Source organism: Chlorocebus sabaeus, chromosome 8 (assembly GCF_047675955.1).
Source record: "Chlorocebus sabaeus isolate Y175 chromosome 8, mChlSab1.0.hap1, whole genome shotgun sequence".
Taxonomy (NCBI): Eukaryota; Metazoa; Chordata; class Mammalia; order Primates; family Cercopithecidae; genus Chlorocebus; species Chlorocebus sabaeus.
In genome coordinates, this window is record NC_132911.1 from 33234594 (window position 1) to 33261430 (window position 26837).

Below are 26837 nucleotides of genomic sequence, written 5' to 3' on the forward strand. Positions count from 1 at the left end.
TGAGCCCCTGTGCCTGGCCAATTTTTATTTTTAAGACAAGGTCTCACTTTGTTACCCAGACTGGAGTGTACTGGTATGATCATAGCTCACCGCAACCTTAAATTCCTGGGCTTGACAAACATTCTGCCTCAGCCTCCTGAGTAGCTAGGACTGCAGGTGCAAGCCACTATGCCCAGCTAATTATTAATTAATTAATTTATTTTTTTTGAAGGGATGGGTTCTTGTTATGTTGCCCAGGCTGGCATTGAACTTCTGGCCTCAAGTGATCCTCCTGCCTGGGCCTCCCATGTTTGTTGTTTCAAGCTCCTGAGTTGTGGGGTAATTTGTTACTAAGCAATTGATAAATGATACAGCTACTGTAACAAAGAGACATAAAAATACCAGAGTGTTCCAACAATCCAGTTTATTTCTGTCTCGTAAATATTCCAAAGAAAGTAGAAAGTGCAGGGCAAGGAGGTGGTTCTGATTTACAAAGCCTTCGGGAGATCCAGGTTAATTTTCTATGTGGGTGTGTCCTGAGATGCGTCCCTTGTTCATAAGGTCTTGTCTGGCTCAACAGTTAGATATCTTATGTTCCAACCCAAAGGAAGGATACTAAAGAGTGAAGAAACGACATTTTCCTTATAAGAAACAGAGCATTATTTTTATTCACGTTGCTGAGAACTTAGTCACTGCAAAGGAGGCTGTGGACTGTGGTCTCTAGCCCAATAGTTATGTATCTGGTTAAAGCCTGGGGCAGGTGTTTCAATAAAAGGAAGAAGGGGAGAATGGAATCTGATGGATGTCTAGAAATTTCTCCATACTTGAGTCCTGGTTTGGTTACTTTCTCTGTGACTTCCAGTTATTTACCTCTGTATCTCAGTTTTCTCATTTATAAAGTGAAGAATAAGATTGATTTTTGATTTTTTTTTTTTTTTGGTAGCTTAACCTTTTCCCTCCCTCCCTCTCTCCCTTCCTTCCTTCTTTCCTTCCTTCATTCTTTCTTTCGATGGAGTTTTGCTGTTGTTGCCCAGGCTGGAGTGCAATGCCGCCATCTTGGTTCACTGCAACCTCTGCCTCCCAGGTTCAAGTGATTCTCCTGCCTCAGTCTCCCTAGTAGCTGGGATTAGAGGCGCCCACCACCATGCCCGACTAATTTTTGTATTTGTAGTAGACACGATGTTGGCCAGGCTGGTCTTGAACTCCTGACCTCAGGCGATCCACCGGCCTCGACCTCCCAAAGTGCTGGGATTACAGGAGTGAGCCACCGTGCCCAACCAGCTTAACCTTTTTTTTTTTCTTTTTTTTGAGATGGAGTCTCACTCTGTTGCACAGGCTGGAATGCAGTGGTGAGATCTTGGCGCACTGCAGCCTCCACCTCCCTGGTTCAAGCGATTCTCTTGCCTCAGCCTCCCAAGTAGCTGGGATTATAGGTGTCCACCACCATGCCCAGCTAATTATTATTATTATTATTATTATTATTTTAAGTAGGGACGGTGTTTCACCGTGTTGACTAGGTTTCTTGAGCTTCTGATCTCAAGTGATCTGCCCACCTTGGCCTCCCAAAGAGCTGGGATTACAGGTGTGAGCCACTACACATGGCCCGTAGCTTAGTCTTTTAATGCAGTCATTTTTTTAAAAAGAGATGGGGTCTCACCATGTTGTCCAGGTGGGAATGCAGTGGCTATTCACAGGCATGATCCCACTACTGATCAGCACAGGAGTTTTGACGTGCTCCGTTTCTGACCTGGGTGGGTTCATCCCTCTTTAGGCAACCTGATAACCCTCAACTCCCGGGAGGTCACCATATTGATGCCAAATTCAGTGTAGACATTTAATTGGCATAGGGCACTGCAGCCTAGAACTCTTGGGCTCAAGCAATCCTCCTGCCTCAGCCACCTGAGTAGCTGGGACACAGGCATGGGCCACTGCACCCGGTTCATGTGCAGTAACATACTTAATTTAATTAATTAATTAATTAAAATATTTAATTGAGGTGAAATGTACAAACCGTAATATAAAAATGAAAATATCCGGCATGGTGGCTCATGCCTGTAATCCCAGCACTTTGGGAGGTTGAGGCAGAAGGATGGCTTGAGCCAGGAGTTTGAGACCAGATTGGGCAACTTGGTGAGATCCCATCTCTACAAAAATAAAAGCATTAGCTGGGTTTGACAGTGAGCACGTGTAGTCCCAGCTCCTTGGGAGTCTGAGGCAGGAAGGTTGCTTGAGCCGGGGAGGTCAAGGCTACAGTCAGCTTTGATCATATCACTGCACTCCCATTCCAGCCGCAGTGACAAAGTGAGACTGTGTCTCTAAAATAATTTTAAAAATGTAAAAAAATAAAAATAGAGCTGCTTTGTTTGAATCACAGTGGGATTTCTCTCTTTGTCCCCCTTCCACATCAGTGGCCCCGTTGAAAGTTATTTAAAATACTAGGGCTCTGCCAAGCATAGTCCGAAAATCACCAAACTAGGAGTTCTCCTGGATTCCTTCCAGTTCTGGTATTTTTGAGGTTGTCATTCACCTTTGAGCCTGAACTGGTTTGGATCACAGCCTTGTCTTGCTTGGCTGCTGTGAGCTTTTTGTACCTGGCATGCATTGGCTGAGGAAAATGCCCTGGCCGTCCAGCCTCACGTCACTTCCTTTCACCCCTCATGAGGAAGGGGCATACCTCTCCTTTCTCCTAATGCAAGGGAGGGTCCCCTTCCTCCCGGGACCAGGGGTCAAAGTGTGGTGGGGCTGAGATGGAATGCTGTGGGCTGCCAGTATGCGTCCCCCCACCGACCTCTGCGCTGCACCCCTCTCCTGGTGTTGGACTTGCAGATTGTTGGAGCGGACTCTGCCTCTCTCCCCTGGTTAATGTTTTTACTCACCCTCTGGCCTTGTCCTCTTGTAGGCTGCCATTGGTGTGGACTGGAATCAAGAGCTCAGGCTCCGTCAAGGTTATAGACTGAGGATGTGAATTTACCCAGCCCCAACTCAGTTTGTGAGTAAACTCCAGGGGCCAGAGAGGAGGGGCCTGAATTCATCTCGGTATCTCTCCAGAACACAAACTGCTCCAGAGAAAGTTAACCAGGAGGAGCGGGCATTTGGCCTTTTCCTGGGCAGACCTTCAGAAAGAAGCCTGCCCGGGAACTGATAAACACATCTCCCTCTCTGGTTCCCAAGGACAGGGCTTGGCCTCTATCCACTTGTTTCCAAAGTTCCTTCCTGAGTGGCCTGCCTGTGTTAGCTACCTTCTCCCAAGCTGGCTCCAGTTGCTGGGTGGGAATCCGGCTGGGGGCTTAAGTGTCTGCTGTCTCAGGGAAAACAACATCTTAGGCCATTCTGAAGGCCAGCAGCCACTGCCCAAAAACTAAGAACATTCCCAAAATGGCTGGGAGAGGAGTGGGGATTGGGAGAAAAAGATGAGAGAAGGTGAACTAGCCTGAGTTTCTTTCTTTCTTTCTTTCTTTTTTTTTTTTTGAGATGGAGTCTCACTCCGTTGTCCAGGTTGGAGTGAAGTGGTGTGATTTTGGCTCACTGCAAGCTCTGCCTCCTGGGTTCAAGTGATTCTCATGCCTCAGCCTCCCAAGTAGCTGGGACTAAAGGTGTGTGCCACTATGCCTGGCTAATTTTTGTATTTTTAGTAGAAATGGGGTTTCACTATGTTGGCCAGGCTGGGCTTGAACTACTGACCTCAGGTGATCTGCCCACCTTGGCCTCCCAAAGAGCTGGGATTACAGGGTGAACCACTTCGCCTGGCCTAGCTTGAGTTCTTAAGATGAAGAACTCAGATGAATTCTTAAGATGAATACTTTTTTTTTTTTTTTTTGAGACAGGATCTTGCTTTGTCACCCAGCTTGGAGTGCAGAGGCTTGATCACAGCTCACTGCAACCTCCAACTCCTAGGCTTATGCCATCCTCCTGCCTCAGATTCCCAAGTAGCTGGGACTACAGGCATACACCACCACACCTGCTAATTTTTGTTTTTTGTAGAGACAAGAGTCTCTCTTTGTTTCCCAGGCTGGTCTTGAACTCCTGGCCTCAAGTGATCCTCTTGCCTTGGCCTCCCAAAGTGCTGGGAGTACAGGTACGAGCCACAACACCTGGCCTCCCTTTCAACTTTTTAAGAGAAACCAGAACCCGAAATTTCATGTCAAGTTTTCTAGTATTGAAGCAGTGTACAGAAAACAAATCACCCTCTTCTGTAGGCTTTGTTCTTGGGCTTTTCGTTTGCAACCCCTGGTTTAAAGCCTTTGTGAGATACATCCTTCTCCGTGTACTTTTGCTTCACAAATGACCAATTTCTCAAATGATGTTAGAGATGAGTTTTGTCGTTTGTAATCAGTGGCTAGATTTCTGTGGAGAAAGGTCTTCATAGTTAGTCAAGGGGCTTATTAGATCCCTATTGCTGCTGTAGTAAATAACCACAAACTTAATGGCTTAAAGGACACAAATTTATTCTCTTATTTATTCTCTCTATTGCTGCTGTAGTAAATAACCACAGACTTAATGGCTTAAAGGACACAAATTTATTCTCTTAGGTAGGTAGGTCAGAAGTCTGACACAGATCTCATTGGGCTAAAATCAAGCCTGTCGGTAGGGCTGTGTTGATGAAGAGTCAAACTCTGTAAAATACTTAAAGAGGTTTATTCTGAGCCAAATATGAATGACCATGGTCAAAGGGACAGTCTCAAGAGGTCCTGAGAATATGTGCCCAAGGTCATTGGGTTACAGCTTGGATTTATACAGACATAAGACATCAATTAGTATGTGTGAGGTACACATTGGTTCAGTCTGGAAAGGCAGGACAACCCAAAGCAGGTCTTACAGGTCATATATGGATTCAAGGATTTTATGATTGGCAATTGGTTGAAAGAGTTATTATCTAAAGACCTGGAATCAATAGAAAGTGGTGTCTGAGTATAGGTAAGGGTGTGCAGAGATGAGAGTTCTTATTATGTAGATGAAGTCTCATAGGTGGCTGCCCTTAGAGATAATAAATGGCAAATGTTTCCTATTTAGACCTTTAAAAGATGCTACACTCCAGCTAATCTCTTCAGGATTGGGAGGGTCTGGAAGAGGAAAGATCTAGCTAATACAGATGATTATTATTATTAATTATTCTTTTGAGACCTCACCTCACTCTGTTGACCAGGCTGGAGTATAGTGGCACAATTTTGGCTCACTGCAACCTCTGCCTCCCAGGTTCAAGCAATCCTCCCACTTCAGCCTCCCAACTACCTGGGACTACAGGTATGCACCATCATGCCTGGCTAATTTTTGTATTTTTTGTCTTCCTATACTTCCCAGGCCGGTCTCGAACTCCTAGGCTCAAACAATCTGCCTGCCTTGGCCTCCCAAAGTGCTAAGATTACAGATGTGAGCCTCCACACCTGACTATTTCCTTCTTTGCCTTTCATATAATGTTGTGCCAGAGTCAGGTTGGAAAGTAAGCCACGTTATAAGGGTTAAATAAAACCCATCTGATGAGATTTTACGATTTGTAGAAGGTGCATCCTGGGGCCCCTTAGAAAGGAATTTGGGGCTGGGTATGGTGGCTCACGCCTGTGATCTCAGCACTTTGGAAAGTCGAGGCAGGTGGATCACTTGAGGTCACGAGTTCGTGATCAGCCTGGCCAACATAGTGAAACCCCGTCTCTACTAAAAATACAAAAAATTAGCTGGGCATGGTGGTACATGGTAGCCTGTGCCTGTAGTCTACACTACTCAAGTGGCTGAGGTACAATAATCACTTGAATCCGGGAGCTGGAGGTTGCAGTGAGCCCAGATCGTGCCACTGCACTACAGCCTGGGTGACAGAGCAAGACTCCATCTCAAAAAGAAAAAGAAAGGAATTTGGGCAAGAGAGGAAAAAGGCCAGAGTTTAGACCTCAGCTATGTTCGTTTCTGGAGGATGGAGGGAAGAATCCACTTTTTTGCCTTTTCCAGTTTCTAAAGGCCACCCACATTCCTTAGTTTATGCCCCTCTTCTTTTTCATTAAATAATTCATTTTTAATAGCTGAATAGTATTCCATTGCACAACATTTTCTTTTTTTTCATAGAGACAGGGTCTCGCCATGTTGCCTAGGCTGGTCTTGAACTCCTGGGCTCAAGCCATCCACCCGCCTCAGGCTCCCAGTGTGCTGGGATTATGTGTGTGAACCACTGCCCCTCTTCTTCATCAAAGCCAGCAAATGGGGCCTAGGTGAGCCTAGGTGGCTCACATCTGTAATCCTAGCATTTTGGGAAGCCAAGGCAGACAGATCGTTTGAGCCTAGGTGCTGGGATTAACGTGTGTGAGCCACTGCCCATCTTCTTCGTCAAAGCCAGCAAATGGGGGTCCAGTCCTTCTCATATCAAACCTCTCACCACAGAACAGGTTCACCACTTTTTAATTTTAATTTTAATTTTTTTATAGAGACAGGGTCTTGGTCTGTTGCCCAGGCTGGAGTGCAGTGGCAGGATCATAGATCACAGCAGTCTCGAATTCCTGGGCTCAAGTGATCCTCCCACCTCAGCCTTGGGAGGCAAGACCCATCTCTACAAACAAATAAAAATTTTAAAAATTAGCCAGGCATGGTTTTAACCTAGCTAATTTTTAAAACCATGTCTGGCTAATTTTTAAAATTTTTATTTGTTTGTTTGTAGAGATGCCTGGGCTGGTCTCAGACTCCTGGCCTCAAGCTGGCCTCATGCCTTGGCCTCCCAAAGTGATAGGATTACAGGTGTGAACCACTGTGCCCAGCTGGTTCTCTGTTTTTAAGGATGCCTGTGATTGGGCCCACTCAGATACTCCAGGGTAATATCCTCATCTCAAGATCATCATTTTAATCAAAGGCAAAGTCCCTGTGGTCAGGCAAGGGGACATATTCACAAGTTCTAGGAATTTGGGTGTGTATAGGCTTTCTCATAAACTTTTGAATCTCTTGCCTCTTGATCCCACCCAAAAAATAGTAATAGGAACAGAAACTTATGATGAACAGGCTTTATCTTTCCTTATAACCTGGACCATTCTTATTCTATTCAGTCCTCCTTTGCTTTAAGGGATCCGTTTCTAGCAGGGCCCTTTGGTGCAGCAATGTTGAATCCACTATAGCCAGCAAAATTCTGAGCTGCCTACCTGTGTATTTCCAGCTCCATCTGCCACACTGGGGCTCAGAATCAGTTTTCCCTTAGCTACATCCCTGTGGAATTTCCCAGCTGGGATTAGTTACAGGTGTGAAGGACTGGGCAAACATCCCCCACCTCCCCAGAGAAAGCAAAGGCTCCACGGGTCTGCTCAAGGATTTGAGTGAACATTGCAGAGTTGGTGGCTGGAGGTGATAAGGGAAAAAGGGATAGGATGACAAGATTGACTTTGATCTCAATTTTGGAGCGTTAAGGCTCCATGGGCTGGAAGCACAGGCTGAACACAAGAGCACATTTATTCCTATTAATGCTCTGGTCCTTTGTTTGGGGTCAAATGATTAACTGCCCAAGAGCAGGATCGGGGAGGCTGACTGGGTTTTTAGTATTGGTTTTGGAGGTGGGAGTGAAACTCATTTGTGACAGGTGTCACTCTTGGCCCCCCCGAAGGATAGGACTGATTCTACCTACGTGACACCCAGGCTGTGGCCTCCCAGTTCTCTCCCTTGAACTACATAGATCCCTCTAGAAGAGTGGCAATCTCTAGAAAAGATAGGGAAATCTTCAGTCACTTGATATCTCCAGTTGTAAACTCTCAGAGCTAGTAAGAGTGGGACTTCCCAGTCTGAAGTCTCAGTAGCAAGTCCTCTTCTCCCTCCCCCAATACACACACACACACACACACACACACACACACACACACACACCACATACAACTTGAGATGGCGGAGTTGAAGGCAAAGCACAGTAGGATGATGTTTTATATAGATAGATAGATTCTGGAGCCCAGAACCCAAGTATAAATCCTAGCTTTTCTATTTACTGTTTGTGTGTCCTTGTGTTTCCTCGGCAAGTATAAATCCTGGCTTTTCTATTTACTGTTTGTGTGTCCTTGGGTAAATTAGGTAACCTCAATCTGCCCATTCCTAAGCAATTGCAATTATACCTACTTCACAGGGCTTTTATGAGGATTAAATGAGTTGGTATCTATAAAGACAGAAGACAGTTTGCTCAGAATGATGGCTTCTAGCTTAATCCAGTCTGTCATTGATGGACATTTGGGTTGGTTCCAAGTCTTTGCTATTGTGAATAGTGCTGCAATATACATATGTGTGCATGTGTCTTTATAGCAGCATGATTTATAATCCTTTGGGTGTATACCCAGTAATGGGATGGCTGGTCAAACGGTATTTCTAGTTCTAGATCCTTGAGGAATCGTCACACTGTTTTCCACAATGGTTGAACTAGTTTACAGTCCCACCAACAGTGTAAAAGTGTTCCTATTTCTCCACATCCTCTCCAGCAGCTGTTGTTCCCTGACTTCTTAATGACTAAACACCGCATGTTCTCACTCATAGGTGGGAACTGAAAAATGAAAACATTTGGACACAGGATGGGGAACATCACACACCGAGGCTTGTCGTGGGGAGGGGAGACGGGGGAGGGATGGCATTAGGAGATATACCTAATGTAAATGAGGAGTTAATAGGTGCAGCACACCAACATGCCACATGTATACATATGTAACAAACCAGCATGTTGTGCACATGTACCCTAGAACTTAAAGTACAATAACAATAATAATAAAGACAGAAGAGTGCCTGGGCATAGCCATAATATGTCTTTATTAAATAATACAAATGTATAAACTCTTTTATGAGGATAATCTGGAAGCTGTTCTTTGGTCAAATATACTCCTTCCTCCCTTCCTCCCTTCCTTCCTTTCTTCTTCCTTTCTTCTTCCTTTCTTCTTCCTTTCTCCTTCCTTCCTTCCTTCCTTCCTTCCTTCCTTCCTTCCTTCCTTCCTTCCTTCCTTCCTTCCTTCCTTCCTTCCTTCCTTCCTTCCATGGAGTCTCGCTCTGTTGCCCAATCTACAGTGCAGTGGCATGATCTCTGCTCACTGGAACCTCTACCTTCTGGGTCCAAGCAATTCTTGTGACTCAGCTTCCTGAGTAGCTGGGATTATAGACTTGCGCCACCATGCTGGCTAGTTTTTGTATTTGTAGTACAGACAGGGTTTTGCCATGTTGCCAGGCTGGTCTTGAACCCCTGACCTCTGGTGATCTGCCCACCTCAGTCTCCTAAAATGCTGGGATTATAGGCGTGAGCCACTGTGTCAGGCCTCAAATATACTTTAGTAGCAATACTTCCCTACTAGAAGTTAGAATTAAATTCTGAAGTTATTCAACATGCAGAGTCTAAAACCATTCAGACCGGATAGATATTGTTACGGCTGTTAGGTTACATTAGTAGGTATATATTTTCTAGAAGAGAACTGGCAGGGCACGGTGGCTCACACCTGTAATTCCAGCATTTCGGGAGGCTTAGGTGGAAGGATCACTTGAGCCCAGGAATTCATGGCTGCAGTGAGCTATGATGGCACCACTACACTGTAACCAGGGTGACAGAGCAAGACTATCTCTAAAAAAATAAAAAGAGCAATAAGAAAAAGGAGGTGAGATCATAATTACAGTCAGTCCTTCTAAGAGCCTCAGTGATTTGAGGGCTCTTTTTAGTTATACTTAAGTCCTTTGGTCCATGGTCTGACAGCGAATCAAAGCATTTAATTAGAGTCAACATTCTCCTCCCTCCCCTCCCTTCCCCTCCCCTACCCTCCCTTCCCCTCCCCTCCCCCTCCCCCTCCCTCCCTCCCTCCCTCCTTCCTTCCTTCCTTCTTTCCTTCCTTCCTTTTCTTCCTTTCTTCTTTTCTCTCTCTCTCTTTTTTTTTTTTTTTTTGAGACAGAGTTTCATTCTGTCATCCAGGCTGGAGTGCAGTGGTGCAATCTCAGCTGACTGCAACCTCTGCCTCTCTGATTCAAATGATTCTCCTGCCTCAGCCTCCTGAGTAGCTGGGATTACAGGCATGTGCCACCACACTTGGCTAATTTTTGTATTTTTAGTAGAGACAGGGTTTCACTATGTTGGCCAGGATGGTCTCGAACTCCTGACCTCCTGTGATCCACCCATCTCAGCCTCCCAAAGTGCTGGGATTACAGGCATGAGCCACCGTGCCCGGCCTAGAGTCAACATTTCTAATGAAGGCCTCACTCTCTCCCTTAGATAAATGTGTCCCTTAGCAGTGACCACATTTTGAGATCACAGTCAGTAAATAGATCTTGCTGTCCTCCCATCTTATAGGTCTAGCCTGGAGCATTGAGACCTATCCATTTTGTGAGATATGGAATTTCAGTTGCCATAGTTGGAAAAGAATGCCACTGTTGACAACTTAGAATATGACAGATGCAGGCGACTGAAAACAATCGTCGTTGTTAGGCTAAAAGTAGGACCACACAGGAGAACCCTGATAGTGGGCTTCAAACCATGGGAAGGGCTGTCGCAGGGAGGGAAGAAGAGAAAGAACACTTATCAAATACTGATGTGTTTGGGCTTTATGTCTCTTATCTAATTTTTTTTTTTTTTTTTTTTTGAGACAGAGTCTCACTCTGTCACCCAGGCTAGAGTGCAGTGGTGCCATCTCGGCTCACTGCAACCTCCGCCTCCTGGGTTCAAGCAATTCTCCTGCCTCAGCCCCTTGAATAGCTGGGATTACAGGTGTTTGCCACCATGCCCAGCTAATTTTTGTATTTTTTTGGTAGAGACAGGGTTTCACCATGTTGTCCAGGCTGGTCTTGAACTCCTGACTTCTAGTGATCTGCCCACCTCAGCTTCCCAAAGTGCTGGGATTACAGGCGTGAGTCATTGTGCACCCAGCCCTTTATCTAATTAAATGATCACAACAATCCCATGGAAGTCTGCTGTACAATTGCCAGTAAACAGAGGGGGAAGAAGTAAAGTGACTCGCCCACCTCCCCTAATTGGCGCGTGCTACAGTCAGCCCGGGAATCCTAGTTGGTCAGATCTTTCAGCCTCCTCTCAGCAGCACCATAACATGATTGCATTATGTGCATGCAAGACAGAGCTTTCTAAGATTTAGAGCTGGTGGGATGGTGTGGAAATTATGTAGTGGTTTCCTCTTCTCAAAGATGTTCAAGCAAATGCTTGATGACTGTTGTCAAAAATACTGAATAAGTGGCCAGGTGTAGTGGCTCACACCTGTAATCCCAGCACTTTGGGAGGCCAAGGTGGGCAGATCACCTAAGGTCAGGAGTTCGAGACCAGCCTGGCCAACATGGTGGAACCCCTTCTCTACTAAATATACAAAAATTAGCCACGCATGTTGGCATCTGTAATCCCAGGTACTCAGGAGGCTGAGGCAGGAGAATTGCTTGAGCCTGGGAGGTGGAAATTGCAGTGAGCCAAGATCGCCCCAACCCAGCTTGGGCGACAGAGCGAGACCATGACTGAGGAGAGTGAAAAATGGATAATCTATGAAGGCACCTACCAACTTTAAGGTTCTGAGTTCCATACTTTGGGACTGGACATACAGCTAAATTAAGTGATTTTTTTTTTTGTCCCCTGTATTTTCTTTTCTCTTTTCTTTCTTTCCTTTCTTCCTTTCTTCCCTCCTTCCCTCCCTCCCTCCCTCTCTCTCTCTCTCTCTCTCTTTTTCTCTTCTTTCTTTTTGAGATGGAGTCTAGCTTTGTCTCCCAGGATGGAGTGCAGTGGCGTGATCTCCGCTCACTGCAACCTTTGCCTCCTGGGTTCAAGTGATTTTCCTGCCTCAACCCCCTGAGTAGCTGGGATTACAGGTGTGCACCACCATGCCCAGCTAATTTTTGTATTTTTAGTAGAGACAGGGTTTCACCATGTTGGCCATGCTGGTCTCGAGTTTCTGATCTCAAGTGATCCACCCACCTCAGCCTCCAAAAGTGCTGGAATTACACGTATGAGCCACCACACCCAGCCTCTTTTCTTTTTCTTTTCTTTTCTTTCTTTTCATTTCTTTTCTTTTTGAGACACGGCCTTGGTCTGTTGCCCAGGCTGGAATGCCATGATGCCATCACAGCTACTGTAGGCTCAACCTCCTGGGCTCAAGCCATCCTCCCAAGTCAGCCTCGTAAGTATCTGGGACTACAGGCATGCTCTACCCCACCTGACTAAATTTTAATTTTTATAGAGATAGGGTCTCGCCATGTTTCCCAGGCTGATCTCAAACTCTTGGGCTGAAACAATTGGCCCGCCTCGGTTTCCCAAAGTGCTAGAATTATAGGCATGAACCACCATGCCTGGTGGTGTTATATTTCTTAACACCAAGGTATGTGAATAGAGACAATTTTTTTTTTTTTTTTTTTTTGAGATGGAGTCTGCTCCCATCACACAGGCTGGAGTGTAGTGGCGCAACCTCGACTCACTGCAACCTCCTCCTCTGGGGTTCAAGCCATTCTCCTTCCTCAGCCTCCTGAGTAGCTGGGATTACAGGTGTCCGCCACCATGCCCAGCTAATTTTTGTAGTTTTAGTAGAGATGGGGTTTCGCCATGTTGGCCAGGGTGGTCTTGAACTCCTGACCTCAGGTGATCCACCCGCCTCGGCCTTCCGAAGTGTTAGGATTACAGGCGTGAGCCCCTGCCACCGGCCTAGAGACCTCTTCTAAACTCCGAAGGTACAGGGTGTGCCCTCTGAACAGCAACAGAGTTTGTTGCAAACCTGAAATTTCTGGTCCTCTGCTGCCCCTTTGTGGACTAGCTGGAAACAACAGCCCAAGATATCGCTGTAGGAGCATGAAATTGGACTTGGGAGAAAGGGCATGAGAAGAACTGGCAGAGGTTTGAAGGCTGGTGGAGGATATGAGGGAGTCAGGAACTGTCCTTTTCTCCAGCAAGGCTGGGGTTCCCAGGAGAGAGGCCTAGAACTCTTTCAAACTGTCAATGACTTCAAGAAACTCTTCTTTTTCATGATCTTTATTTTTCCTCGAGACACTTGGATCCAGTAAGCGAGTGACCATCTCAAGACTGCCAGCCATGCACCTCTGTACGTTTCTGGCCCCAAGCAGTGGCCGTGGGCCTAGTGCCAACCCTCACACGCTAGCTACCTCCTCCTGCGCTTGCAGTGGAAAGTCTGTGGGGTTCTCTCTCTGGTTCTGCAAGCTTTTCACACCACCTCTTTGCTGTCTGTCTCTATGCTAGGGGTTTCACACGACTCTACACCATTGCATTCATGCCTGCTGCATCCCTGGCTTTCTGCACAAGTGCAGGGCAGAGATGGCCCTTTTGTTTTGGTGAGGGAGAGAGGGGAACACTTGGGCACAAATAGGGGAAGGGACTGTGAATCCCGGGGAGCACCCTGGCCAGATCCCAGCGGTGTTTGAATCCCAGGACCATGTTTCATCTACAGCCTAGCTGCCTCCTTCCCTGGTCAACCCTTCCTGGGTGCCCATTCACCACACTGCCCAACCTCACTCCCCGTCCCCTCCCACAAAGAGTGACAGTGGCCTGGGACTCGGCCTCTCCTGACCCCAGGGGAGGATGGGTGATCTGGGCCTCCTGCTACCTGCCACCTGGGCCTCCTATCTCCAGCTGGGAGCCAGGGACCCACCCACAGGCCTGGTCTGACCTCTCTCCCCCTCCCCTCATGCTTCTAGACCCTGCCGCAGCCTGCGGTCCAGGGCCAGGAGCTGCCTCAGGAAGCCCCGGTTGGGGATGATGCCTCGGTGGTCTTTGACTTTCTTGATGGCCTCCACAAGGGTGAGGTGGTGGTACAGCATGAGGTAGGCCAGTACCAGGGTGGCAGATCGGCTCACGCCCACGGCACAATGCACCAGGATCTTCCCTGAGAGGAGAGACACAGAGAGGGAGCTTCGAGACTGCTTGTGGCAGCTTGGAGGAGGCTGGGGAAAGGGTGACATGGGGCTGGGCACAGCGGCTCACACCGGTAATTCCGGCACGTTGGGAGGCCAAAGGGGGCAGATCGCCTGAGGTCAGGAGTTCGAGACCAGCCTGGCCAACATGGTGAAACCCCGTCTCTAACAAAAATATAAAAATCAGCTGGGCGTGGTGGCACATGCCTGTAATCCCAGCTACTCAGGAGGCTGAGGCAGCAGAATCGCTTGAACCCAGGAGGCAGAGGCTGCAGTGAGCCAAGATCGTGTCATTGCACTCCAGCCCAGGCAAAAAAAAGCGAAACTCCAGCTCAAAAAACATGGACAGGGAAAAGGAAGACAGGTAAGTACAGGTGCGTGAAGACAGGAATGGGTGCAGATGAGTGGGTGTTACGAATGCAGATCCCTGGCAAAAGGGGAGAGGCCTGGACAGAATGAGAAAAAGGTGACATGCAGTGGCTCAGTGTCCATAAACCTGAAAGGGGTCAAAGGTGGAGACTCACCACTGATGTAAGAGCCAGCTTTGCATAGAGTAGCGTGAATGAATCAATTGAAAATACTGTCGTTACCAGCCCCTTCCTCTATCTCCCCACCATTCTAGCTTGTTATTCTCAACCATTGAATATATGTATGTATTTAGAGACAGGGTCTTGCTCTGCCTCTCAGGCTGAGGGTAGTGGCACAATCATAGCTCACTACAACCTCTAATTCCTGGGCTCAAGAAATCCTCCTGCTGGCTGGGTGCAGTGGCTCACGCCTGTAATTCCAGCACTTCGGGAGGCCGAGGCGGGTGGATCACCTGAGGTCAGGAGTTTGAGACCAGCCTGACACACATGGTGAAACCACGTCTCTATTAAAAATACAAAATTAGCTGGATGTGGTGGCACGCCCCTGTAATCCCAGCTACTCGGGAGGCTGAGGCAGGAGAATCACTTGAACCCGGGAGGTGGAGGTTGCAGCGAGCCGAGATCACGTCACTGCACTCCAGCCTGGGCGACAGAGCAAGACTCCATCTCGAAAAAACAGAAAAGAAAACATCGATCACATATAATCTTGCCACCCAGGTATAACCTGACACTCTTAACATTTTTGATAATTTCCTTCTTGTCTTTTTCTGTATTGCTTTAAAAAAATGGTTGAGATATTTTTTTCTTTCTTAACAAGATCCTGAGCATTTTGTGATGTCACTAAAATCTCACTCCACTCTCAGACCCTTGGACTTCCCCAAATTCCAGGTACCCTGTTCTTTCCTGCTCCTGGCATTCCCCTCCTACCTCCTGGCTGGCTCAGTGCCCGGTGGATGAAGTCAGCCGCCGTCTGGAAGTGGATGCTCATGTCAAAGGCTGGCGAGTCGTGGGCCTCAACACCCAGGTAGCGGATGCCCAGCCCCTCATAGGCCTCGGGCGTGCCTCGCCACCGGCTATGTGAGGCATTGAGGACGTGCGTAATGCCCAGGCGCCGAAGCTCCCGGCGGTTGTTAGCCATATCCCTGCATTGAGTAGAGGTTAAAGGAAGAGTAGGAAAGACAGGTTGTTGGGGAAGAGTCCCTTGAGTATACCCTGTTCATTTCCTGAATCCTATTGTTGATTCTTTTTGTTTGTTTGTTGGAGATGGAGTCTCATTCTGCTTCCTAGGCTATAGTGTTCACTGCCACCTCCATCTCCTGGGTTCAAACGATCCTCCTGCCTCAGCCTCTCGGGTAGCTGGGATTACAGGCACATGCCACTACATCCAGATACTTTTTGTATCTTTGGTAGAGATGGGGTTTTACCATGTTGGCCAGGCTGGCCTTGAACTCCTTGAGTTCAAGGAGTTGAACCTCAAGTTATTCTCCCACCTCAGCCTTCCAAAGTGCTGGGATGACAGGCGTGAGCCATCATGCCTGGTCTCCTGGATCCTACTATTGGCCTAAGCACACTACTTTACTTACTAGTGACCCAGAAGGGAGGAATCAAGATGGGCAATGACTTGGAGTCTTGTCTTGTGAGCCATGGTTGAAGGTATAGGGGCTATTTTGCTTGGAGAAGAGAAGACTAAGGGGATGGGGTAAAAATAGCCATAATAGAACTGAAAGTGTGTTTTCTGGAATTGGGATTGTCTTGGATCTGTAGGGTTCTCAAGGCGAGAATCAGGATCAAGGAATTAAAGCCCCAGGGAAGCAGATTTCATTTTTTTGAGGGGGAGAGGGGGGACAGAGTCTTGCTATGTCTCCCAGACTGAAGTGCAATGGTGCAATCTCGGCTCACTGCAACCTCTGCCTCCCAGGTTCAAACAAATCTCCTGCCTCAGCCTACTGAGTAGCTGGGATTACAGGTGCCCACCACCATGCCCAGCTAATTTTTGTATTTTTAGTAGAGATGGGATTTCACCATGTTGGCCAGGCTGGTCTTGAACTCCTGACCTCATGATCCACCCACCCAGGCCTCTCAAAGTGCTGGGATTGTAGGCATGAGCCACTGCGCCTGGCCAGCTGATTTCAATTTCATACAAGGAAGTACATTTTAATGGTGGAGTCTAGCTGAGGAAAGGGTGGAGCACCTCGGGAGAGAGTGGTTTTCCTGTCCCTGGGGTATTCAAGCAGAAAGAGGAGATGGCCGTGCAGCCATGATGCTGCAGAGGGGAAATGAATGTCAGGCAGATTGTTCTGCTCATTTCATCGGTCCTGCTCACCCTGAGATACTTTGGTTCTGACATCCATTCCACACGTAACTCCCCTGTGTCTCTACTCTTGTTGACACCCAGAACCCTCTTGTGTATTTGCCAGATATTCCATGGCTCACATTTACCATTTTTTTTTTTTTTTTTTTTTGAGATAATGTCTTGCTCTGTTGCCTAGGCTGGAGTGCTGGAGTACAGTGGCACAATCTCGGCTCACTGCCACCTCTGCCTCCCGGGTTCAAGCAATTCTCTGCCTCAGCCTCTCAAGTAGCTGGGATTACAGGCGCCCACCACCATGCCAGGCTAATATTTGTATTTTTAGTAGAGACAGGGTTTTGCTATTTTGGCCAGACTGGTCTTGAACTCCTGACCTCGTGATCCACCCGCCTCAGTATCCCAAAGTGCTGGGATTACAGATGTGAGCCACCACGCCTGGCCACATTTACCCTGTTTTATGACGTCGCCTTCAGGTGTTCATCTGGCCCAGACCCCTCAGCTTGGTGGCAGATGCCCCTGGGCACCACAGTAGCGAATGTCCTGTCCAGGGCAAACTCCTTAAGCAGTAAGCGCACTGAACTTGAGCCTCCAAGTCCTGGCTCTGCTACTTACAATCCGTGTGACCTTGGGCCAGGCACAACTTTTCTGAGCTTTAGTCTCCTCATCTGTAACCCAGGGATAGTGATACCTACCTCACAGGGCTGTTGTGAAGATTAAGAGAGATAATGAGTGTAAAAAAAATCCTTGTAGGCCAGGCACAGTGGCTCATGCTTGTAATCCCAGCACTTTGGGAGGCTGAAGCCGGTGGATTGCTTGAGGCCAGGAGTTCAAAATTAGCCTGGCCAACATGGCTAAACCCCGTCTCTACTGAAAATACAAAAATCAGCTGGGCTTGGTTGTGGGCACCTATAATCCCAGCTACTTGGGAGGCAGAGGCAGGAGAATGAACCCGGGAGGTGGAGTTTGTCGTGAGCTGAGATTGGGCCACTGTACTACAGCCTGGGCAACAGAGCGAGACCCTGTCTCAAAAACAACAACAATGCTGGCCACAGTGGCTCACACCTGTAATCCTAGCACTTCGAAGACCGAGATAGGTGGATTGCCTGAGCTCAGGAGCTCAAGACCAGCCTGGGCCCGTCTCTACTAAAATACAAACAAATAATTAGCTGGGCAACATGGCATATGCCTGTAGTCCCAGCTACTCTGGAGGCTGAGGCAGGAGAATCGCTTGAACCCGGGAGGGGGAGGTTGCAGTGAGCTGAGATCGCGCCACTGCACTCCAGCCTGGGCGACAGAGTGACACTAAAAAAAAAAAAAAAAAAAAAAAAAAAAAAAAGAAACCAAAACAAACCAAAGAAGCAAAACAAAAACAAAAACAAAATCCTTGTATAACTTTGAGAGAGAGAAGTGGGGATGGCTCTTCCTTTGATGTTTATCCCCCCCAGCCCTCAAATTGCAGAATCTCTGTAGGCACTGCCGCTTTGCTTGGTCTCAAGAGAAACCACTGCAGCTTCCTACCTACTGCTCCTGGCTTCCAGTGACTGCCTTTTCCCAGAGACATTGCACAATAGATGGAAGGTCAGAGAAGTCATCTATTGTGCCTGGTATGTAGCACTGGCACATAATAATAAATATGTGATACATGAATGATAGTATTACTGGAACAGAGTCTTTCTGTCCAGAGTTGGGTATTTTTATTTTATTTATTTTATTTTAAAATAATAAGTAGAGATGGAGTCTGGCTTTGTTGCTGAGGCTGGTCTAGAACTCCTGTACTCTAGATACTCCTGCTTCAGCCTCTCAAAGTGCTGGGATTACAGGCAAGAGACACTGAGGCCAGAGTTGGGCATTTCAATAATCCTGACCAAACTCTCCCAAACCTGCAGACTCTACCCTCGGCCCATGTGCCCTATCCCCTCAATCTTCAACCAAGAACCAATGACAACACTCCATGCCTATCTGCCACCCTTCTCCTTTCTTACACACGCAAACACACACACGCTTTGCCGTGGGCCCAGTCTGCCCGATACATACTGGTCTCCGAGATAGAGGCCTGGCCAGACCTCGTCGGCATGGTTACAGGCTGTCTTGCCTGTGTAGAGGAGCCGCTCCAACTCAAAGACATTGAGGAAAGGATGTTGAACGGTTGGCATCTCCTCCAGGGTCCCTCGAGTTCGAACAGGAGACCTTGAGCTACTCCGGGAGAAGCGGGCCATAAAAGTCATGGAAGCCCAAAGCCAGTTACCAGGGCACATCTTAGAGGTGGCAGAAACCGTGGCAGCTGCAGGAGTGACTGCGGTGATGATGGGTTCTGTCGCCAGGTAGCTGCTGCTGGAAGAGGAAGGGGTGTGAGACACACTTGAGTGAGTCCAGAGCAGCTTCTTCCCTTCCCTGGGCTGGTCCTTCAGGAGAAGATTCTAGAGGGAGAGAAGGTAAAGCCTGGCTCTGGCGGGAGCCTTCAGGGGTGGCTTTTCCTTCAAGCTGCAGCAGCTCCTTTTGCTCAGCTCTTTGGCTCTGCCACGCAACGAGGTGGGAGAGTCACATGTCCTTGTTTACGGGGAGAGGGAGCTGCCCAGCTGCTGGGTTTCTGCTCTGTCACCCCACCCCCACTGCCAGCACACGCACGCACACACACACACACACACTTGGCACTTGGGTGGCTGTCCCCACTGCTGGGGATCTTGCCAGCTGGAATCTGGGTCTCATCTGCCCGGGGCTATAGGCAGAGAGCCTAGGGAGCTGGGATGGTGTTGGGGGTACCTTTAGACTCATCCAGAGACAATTAGCAGGGAGACAACAGCAGCTGAGGCCAGGACACATGTCAGGCCTGCCACCTCTGTGCCAGAGAGTTAGACTTTAACCCCTTCATGACCTGCCACTGCCTCAGAGATAAACCTGCTATGGGAAGGGTGTGGTGGGCGGGGGATGGGGTGAGTGGAGAATAGCAATAAAGAGGAAGAGTAAGTTTGGGAAAAAAATACTTGCTGAATGCACGAGCTTATGGAAGAAGGCACCAATCTACGTGCACAACAGGCAAACTACCCTCCTTGGATCAGCATTAAGAAATTACTGATCAGATCTCAGCTCTAATGGGCGAATTTCTGAATAGAAGCAGGGTTGGAGTGTTTTGTCTGTGTGTGTCTTGAGGGGAGGGTGACAGAGGTGGATGGTGGCGGAACTGACGCAGGGTTGAAGTGTTTTGTCTGTGTGTCTTGAGGGGAGGGGGACAGAGGTGGATGGTGGGGGGCTAGAAAGCAGGAAGGAAAGGGAAAAATGAAGGATCCTGCCAGGTCCAGGGGCTCAGAGGCTTAGAATTACCAAGTGTATGGCTGTTGGAGTCAAGTGACCCTACAAAACACATGAGGTCAATAACGAGGGGCTTAGCAGGTGTGTCTCAGATGACCTGTTGAGCTGCAGAGCTGGGAAAGGCCAGTGTTTGAGGCTTACCCTGGGACCTTCAGGCAGCGAGGCAACAATGGCAAGACCCCTCCCTTCCCATCCTCTCACACCTGTGGTCCTGCCTGTTTGAAAGGAGGTCCTGGAGCCTGCAGAATCCCCTCCCACTCCCTTCCCGGCCTCCTGCCAGGGGAACTTCAACTCTATGACCAGCAGTGAGAGGCCATCTTTGTCCCTGCCCATGCTCTGTCCCCATCTCACACCCCTAGCCAGGGCCCAGCTCTCCCTTGCCCCAGTGCCAAGAGAAACCAAGCACTTAGAGGGCATTAGAAGAGGGGTTTTAGGACCAGGATTGGTGAGGGAAGATTGGATCTTAGGGTGTTTAGGGAGAGAGAGAGAGTTTTCAATGGCTGGGTCCAGAAGGAGCACAGAAATATAGCACTACAGCCATCACCATCACCATCATCCCCACCACCATCACTATCATCCCTACCACCATCACCACCATCACTATCACCATCACCATCATCTTCTACATTTGCACTCATGCCTAAAGACCCCATTACTTTATTACAATACAACCTTTCCTCTTAGAGAGTCTGCTGTCTACGAGATGATGAACGGGATGGGGGAAGAGCGAAGGAGCCCAGGTCTAAGAAGGAGCTCCGTGGGGCTGTTTTTCCCGGGGAGGGGGTGCAGAAGCCCCTTTCTATCCCAGGATACAGCCCTGGGCATTCTCCAATCCCATCCGTAGGCTCCAGGTGGCCCGCCGCGCCCTCCCTTCGCCTGAGGTCGCCTTTGTAACAGGTCCGTGGCTGTCGCCCCAGTCCTCGCCAACCAGGCAGCCCGGCCCCGCGCGCGAAGGGAGGTCGCCCGGGAGAGTGCGGCTGGCTCTCTGGGCTCGGGTGCCTGCTTCCCGGTCCCCTCCCTCTCCCGTCTCCCCTAGCTGGGCGCCTCTCTCCAGCCTGGGGAGCCAGCTGGGAAGGCGAAGGCCCGCCGCAGCCCCTCTACCTCTTTGCAAGCGCTGCGCTGGGCCTCAGTCCGAAAGGCGGATCGCCGGCGCAGACAGCGCCACGGCCATGACGCTCCCGCTGCTGTCGCCGCCGCCGCCACCGCTGTTTCTGCCCAAGACAGGTTGACAGATTAGCAGCTATTTTTAAGCCATGACACGCACGTCGAAGCAGGGTTCAAATCAGCGTGTGCACTGGTGACATACAGGGACTCGGTCTCACATTCAGTGGCCCGAGTCGCCGGCAGCGTGGGCTCCCCAGCAACCCCCTAGGAGCCGGCGCTCGTTACAGACCAGACACGGCCCCGCCGAGCCCCAGCAGCACCCCCTGGAATGCATGCGTGTGTTTTCAGAGCTGCACCAATTACAAAGCGTTTTGCCTAAAGATTACATTATAAGCCATCCCAGGCAGTGTCTTAAACACACACACTCCTCTCAGACAGAATTAACTAATTACATAGACACGATTCTGTGCACCGGCTTATACATGCCTTGGTCTCAAGAAACCGTGTCATAAAGAACAACGGTCCGTAGCCCCCATTAGCCTTCATTATATGCCATGTACTTCATTTAGCTTAAGACATTTTATCCTCCCCACAAATCTACGAGGGAGGCATGATTACTATTGTCCTAATTTTAGGGAGGAGGCGACCTAGGCACAGAGAGGCTAAGTACTCTGCCCAGGTCACACAGCTCGTTACTGGCAGAGCTGAGCTTGTTCAAACAATGGCAACCTGGATTTGCAGTCTATGTCCTTAACCACTCTCTAAACCAGTGCCTCCCACAAAATGGAGAAGGCACCATGGATTTCCTTCATTCAGGAAGCCATTTCCACCAGCTCAGCTCATAGTGAACTTCACTTTCCCCAGACTCTCAAAACATTCATCTTCATATTAATTTCTTTCTTTTTTGAGATGCAGTCCCACTCTGTCGCCCAGGCTGGAGCGCAGTGGTGCAATCTTGGCTCACTGTAACCCCGCCTCCCAGGTTCAAGCCATTCTCCTGCCTCAGCTTCCCAAGTAGCTGGGATTGCAGGTGCCCGCCCTCATGCCCGGCTAATTTTTTGTATATATGTTTTGTTTGTTTGTTTTTTAGTGGAGACGGGATTTCGCCATGTTGACCAGGCTGGTCTTGAACTCCTGACCTCAAGTGATCCGCCCACCTTCTCCTCCCAAAGTGCTGAGATTACAGGCATGAGCCACTGTGCCCAGCCATCTTCATATTGATTTCTCATGTGCTGCCTTCTAGTGACATATTCACTTGATCTGCCTTTTTATTGTAAGTACCAAGATTGTAAGCACTTTGAAGGCAGGGACTGTGCTACCTTCCCCAGTGCCTACCTCATTGTGTGAGAGGGAAGTGGGGAGATGATAAATGTTAGCAGATGATGCTGTTGAGAACTAGGCTGGCTTGAACTCTGGCTGTCTCCTAGAAGAAAGGCAGGAAGTAGATTGGCTCAGACTGAAGCTGACGGTGTCAGCTATATCTGAAACCAGGACTGACTCCATTCCCAGCAGTGGTGGCAGATCAGGTTTCAATCTCTGGATTAGAGAAAGTAGTGGCCAATGTGACAATCTCCGGGTTCCATGACAGGCTGCCATCCAAGTTTAACGTACCTCCTAGCCTTTTTTTTTCCTCTAGAGAAACAAACTTAATTCTTTTCACTTTTCCTTGTCCTTTGTGGTACAGCAGTTTAAATAAGAAATGAAATCCGTGTAATTTAAAACAGAGGCAGGGCATGATGGCTCATGCCTGTAATCCCAGCACTTCGAGAGGCCAGGGCTGGCAGATCACCTGAGGTCAGGAGTTCAAGACCAGCCCAGCCAACAAGGTGAAACCCCATCTCCACTAAAAAACAAAAATTAGCTGGGCGTGGTGGCAGGCGCCTGTAGTCCCAGCTATTTGGGAAGCTGAGGTGGGAGAATCGCTTGAACCTGGGAGGTGGAGGTTGTAATGAGCTGAGATCATGCCACTACACTCCAGCCTGAGCAACAGAGCAAGACTCCATCTCAGCAAACAAACAAACAAAAGCAAAAACAAACAAATAATCAATCAGACAAACAAAAAATCCCAAGGAATTGACCTGATAAATCTGAGATTTTAATTTGTGCATCCAGGAAAACCTAGTTAAAATATTTTCACAAAAGGAATTGTGAAAGAGCACTTATAAGATCAATGTCGTTTTTTTTGTTTGTTTGTTTGAGACGGAGTTTCGCTCTTTTTGCCCAGGCTGGAGTGCAATGGCGCGATGTCAGCTCACTGCAACCTCCGTCTCCAAGGTTCAAGAGATTCTCCTGCCTCAGCCTTTCGAGTAGCTGGGATTACAGGCATGCGCCACCATGACTGGCTAATTTTGTATTTTTTAGTAGAGACAGGGTTTCTCCATTTTGGCCAGGCTGGTCTCGAACTCCCAATCTCAGGTGAAAATCAATGTCATTTTAAGTGAAAAGTCTTCAAGATTGGTAGGTTGAGAGGATGTTGCAGGTAAAGCTGATCTCAATCTTTGACAAGACTTCTGTTTCAACCCTACATTGAACTTTTTTCAAAAATCTGGGAAAATATGGTTTAAAGTACACCACAGACAATGTGCACAGCTGTTTATGGGTAACTATAGAAATTGTCCATGGGCCGGGTGTGGTGGCTCACGCCTGTAATCCCAGCACTTTGGGAGGCCAAGGCAGATGGATCACGAGGTCGGGAGATTGAGATCATCCTGGCTAACATGGTGAAACTCCGTCTCTACTAAAAATACAAAAAAAATTAGCCAGGCATGGTGGCAGGCACCTGTGTAGTCCCAGCTACTCGGGAGGCTGAGGCAGAAGAATGGCATGAATCTGGGAGACGGAGCTTGCAGTGAGCTGAGATGCGCCACTGCACTCCAGCCTGGGCAACAGAGTGAGACTCCGTCTCAAAAAAAAAAAAAAAAGAAAAAAAAGAAATTGCCCATGGACTGACATATCCATGAGGATCATTTTCATGAGTTGATCTATAGCCCACTTGATTTCTTTTCTTTCTTTCTCTTTTTTTTTTGGAGGCAGGGTCTCAGTGGTATAATCACAGCTCACTGCAGCCTCAACCTCCTGGGCTTAAATAATCATCTTTTAAATGATCCTCTTGCCTCAACCTCCTAAGTAGCTGGGACTATACAGGTGCCTGCCACAATGCCTGGCAATTTTTTTTTTCTTTTTTTTTAAGGCAGAGTCTTGCTCTGTCTCCTAGGCTGGAGTGCAGTGGTGCGATCTTGGCTCGCTGCAACCTCTGCCTCCCCAGTTCAAGCAATTCTTGTGTGTCAGTCTCCTGAGTAGCTGGGATAACAAGTGTATGCCACCACACCTGGCTAATTTTTGTATTTTTTGTAGAGATGGGGTTTCACCATGTTGGCCAGGCTGGTCTCAAGCTCCTGACCTCAGGTGGTCTGCCCATCTCAGCCTCCCAAAGTGCTGGAATTATAGGCCAGAGCCACCATGCCCTGTCAATCAGCTCATTTAATCTCACCCATGTATTAAATTGGTGTCATCATTCTGATTGAATACCTGAGAGAGACTGACATTTGGTCAGATTAGTTAACTCATCCACATCTAGTGTGTGGCAGGACATAGGTTCAAACCCAGGGCTATCTTATCTGAAACTTCATTGTTTCAAGACTAGGCGGGAGAATCATTTCCTCTGTAAAGCCTTTTTGGATTCACTCTTTTTTTTTTCGAGACTGAGTCTTGCTCTGTTGCCCAGGCTGGAGTGCAGTGGCACAGTCTCGGCTCACTGCAACCTCTGCCTCCTGGGTTCAAGCAATTCTCCTGCCTCATGCTCCCAAGCAGCTGGAATTATAGGCATGCACTACCACGCCCAGCTAATTTTTTGGGTTTTTAGTACAGGCAGGGTTTCACCATGTCGACCAGGTTGGTCTCGAGCTCCTGACCTCGTGATCCACTTGCCTCAGCCTCCCAAAGTGCTGGGATTATAGGTGTGAGCCGCTGCGCCCAGCCTGCATCCACTCTTTTTTTTTTTTTTTGAGACCAAGTCTCGCTCTGTCACTGCAACCTCTGCTTCCCCAGTTCAAGCAAGAGTGGCTCAATCTCAGCACACTGCAACCTCCACCTCTCGGGTTCAAGCAATTCTCCTGCATCAGCCTCCCAAGTAGCTGGGACACAAGAGTGTGCCGCTGCGCCTGGCTAAATTTTGTATTTTTAATAGAGACAGGGTTTCGCCATCTTGGCCAAGCTGGTCTCAAACTCCTGATCTCAAGTGATCTGCCCGCCTTGGCCTCCCAAAGTGCTGGGATTACAGGCGTGAGCCACTGTGGCCAGGCTGGATCCACTCTTATTTGTCCATTTCCTTCTTTGTGCTCATATACACTTCCATCAAAGGACCTATGAGCTATATTTGTTTCACTTATTTATATACTTATTTAAATTCATATTGCCCATACTAGAAGCATGAATGGATACACTATGCTGGGGTGAACAGATTACAGATGGAAAAATAAGGCTATGGAAAGATAAAGATAGGGCCAGGTACTGTAGCTCGTGTGCCTGTAATCCCAACACTTTGGCGGACCGAGGTGGGAGGATTTCATGAAGCCAGGAGTTTGAGACCAGCCTAGGGAACATAGTGAGATGGTGTCTCTACAAAAAATAAAGAATTAGCTGGCCATGGTGGCACACACCTGTAGTCCTAGCTACTTGGGAGGGTAAGGTGGGAGGATCACTGGAGCCCAGGAGTTTGAGGTTGCCATGAGTCATGATTGTGCCACTGTACTCCAGCCTGGGTGACTCAAAAAAAAAAGATAAAAATAGAATTCAAAATAGTCTTGAAAGAAGTGATTAAATAAATATACAGACAGGGAGGTGTTCAAAAATAGAATGCGGAAAAAAAAAAAACAAAACCAAGAATGACCATCAATATATGGCATACACTAAAGGTCAATTCTAACTTCTACCATTTAATTATGAGTTGGACTTTATATACATTAGCAAATTCAATCCCATAAATAGATTTAATTAATTCAATTTTACAGCTGAGGAAACAGGTTTAAAGCGCTGGTGGTAAATCCACTCTGAGGTCAGAGAGCTAATGAGTGGAATTTGAGCTTGGATTTCAACCTAGAACTATTTTAAACCAAAGCCTGTGCCTCAAACCACTGTAGTAGACTTGAAGAAAATAGAAAGGTAGTTGTTAAAATGTATTAAGCCCTGCTGTGTGCCAGGCATGTAACAGAAATGGCATGAATCATTCTCAAGTGACTCTCCTGGCTTTGTCCCTTCCGGGATGTGGCTCCCTGTGGCAGGATCTGCGAGGTGCGGTGCGCACAAAAGGTTGGGACCCGCTGGGCGCGGTGGCTCACGGCTGTAATCCCAGCACTTTGGGAGGCCAAGACGGGCGGATCACGAGGTCAGGAGATCGAGACCATCCTGGCTAACACGGTGAAATCCTGTCTCTACTAAAAATACAAAAAATTAGCGGTGCGTGGTGGCGGGCGCCTGTAGTCCCAGCTACTCGGGAGGCTGAAGCAGGAGAATGACGTGAACCCAGCAGACGGAGCTTGCAGTGAGCCGAGATTGTGCCACTGCACTCCAGCCTGGGTGACTCCTCTCAAAAAAAAAAAAAAAAAAAAAAAAAAGAAAAAGAAAAAAAAGAAAAAAAAGGTTGGGGCCAGCAGCCTCTTCAATCTCTGGAGAAGCTCCCTGCTGCTTTGTAATCCTTCCTCCTAAGTAGAGGATAGTGCTTCCTCCCAACCACACGCCAGGTACCGCCATGCTCATCCCTCCTGGGCTGGCTCACCCTGAAATCTGCTGGTGGGTGAAACAGCACTTTCACCTAATGCTTCAGATAGCAGAGGACCGACAGCTGTGACTTTATCTGGCGATGGGCTAAATAAGGTGAGGGGAGGAGGGGCACAGAATGTTCTTCAAGGGTGCCCATTTTCATAATGTTATTTTTCTAAATCAGCATCTTCCCAGTCCCAAACCTT

The 26837-nt window shown here is 48.1% G+C and overlaps 1 protein-coding gene and 1 long non-coding RNA gene across 4 annotated transcripts; both read right to left on the reverse strand.

Moving 5' to 3' along the window:
- Nucleotides 1-386: 386 nt before the first annotated feature.
- Nucleotides 387-3119, reverse strand: LOC103215603 (uncharacterized). Its single transcript, XR_490217.3, has 2 exons — nt 2856-3119; nt 387-594 (listed from the first exon to the last, which is right to left on the reverse strand). It is a non-coding gene; the product is annotated as an uncharacterized lncRNA (long non-coding RNA).
- Nucleotides 3120-12876: 9757 nt separating this feature from the next.
- Nucleotides 12877-21238, reverse strand: DUSP26 (dual specificity phosphatase 26). 3 transcript variants are annotated; one of them, XM_007962152.3, is made up of 4 exons: nt 20872-21238; nt 18499-18792; nt 15084-15298; nt 12877-13760 (listed from the first exon to the last, which is right to left on the reverse strand). In XM_007962152.3, exons 2-4 carry the CDS (start codon nt 18717-18719, stop codon nt 13561-13563), a joined length of 636 nt encoding a protein of 211 aa, XP_007960343.1. In that variant the 5' UTR covers nt 18720-18792; nt 20872-21238; the 3' UTR covers nt 12877-13560. The 3 variants fall into 3 exon arrangements, with proteins under 3 accessions (XP_007960343.1, XP_007960344.1, XP_037839537.1); XM_007962153.3 differs by having other exon boundaries at nt 18499-18795; XM_037983609.2 differs by lacking the exon at nt 20872-21238 and having other exon boundaries at nt 18499-19007.
- Between the last annotated feature and the right edge of the window lie 5599 nt (nt 21239-26837).

Excerpts from the sequence above, each read along its gene's own strand:
- DUSP26 (XM_007962152.3), bottom strand. The coding sequence starts at position 18,719 with ATGTGCCCTGGTAACTGGCTTTGGGCTTCCATGACTTTTATGGCCCGC. Across the intron at positions 15,299-18,498 it reads GGCCTCTATCTCGGAGACCA|GGATATGGCTAACAACCGCC; the intron begins GTATGTATCGGG and ends TACTCAATGCAG. Across the intron at positions 13,761-15,083 it reads GGCACTGAGCCAGCCAGGAG|GGAAGATCCTGGTGCATTGT; the intron begins GTAGGAGGGGAA and ends CTCTCCTCTCAG.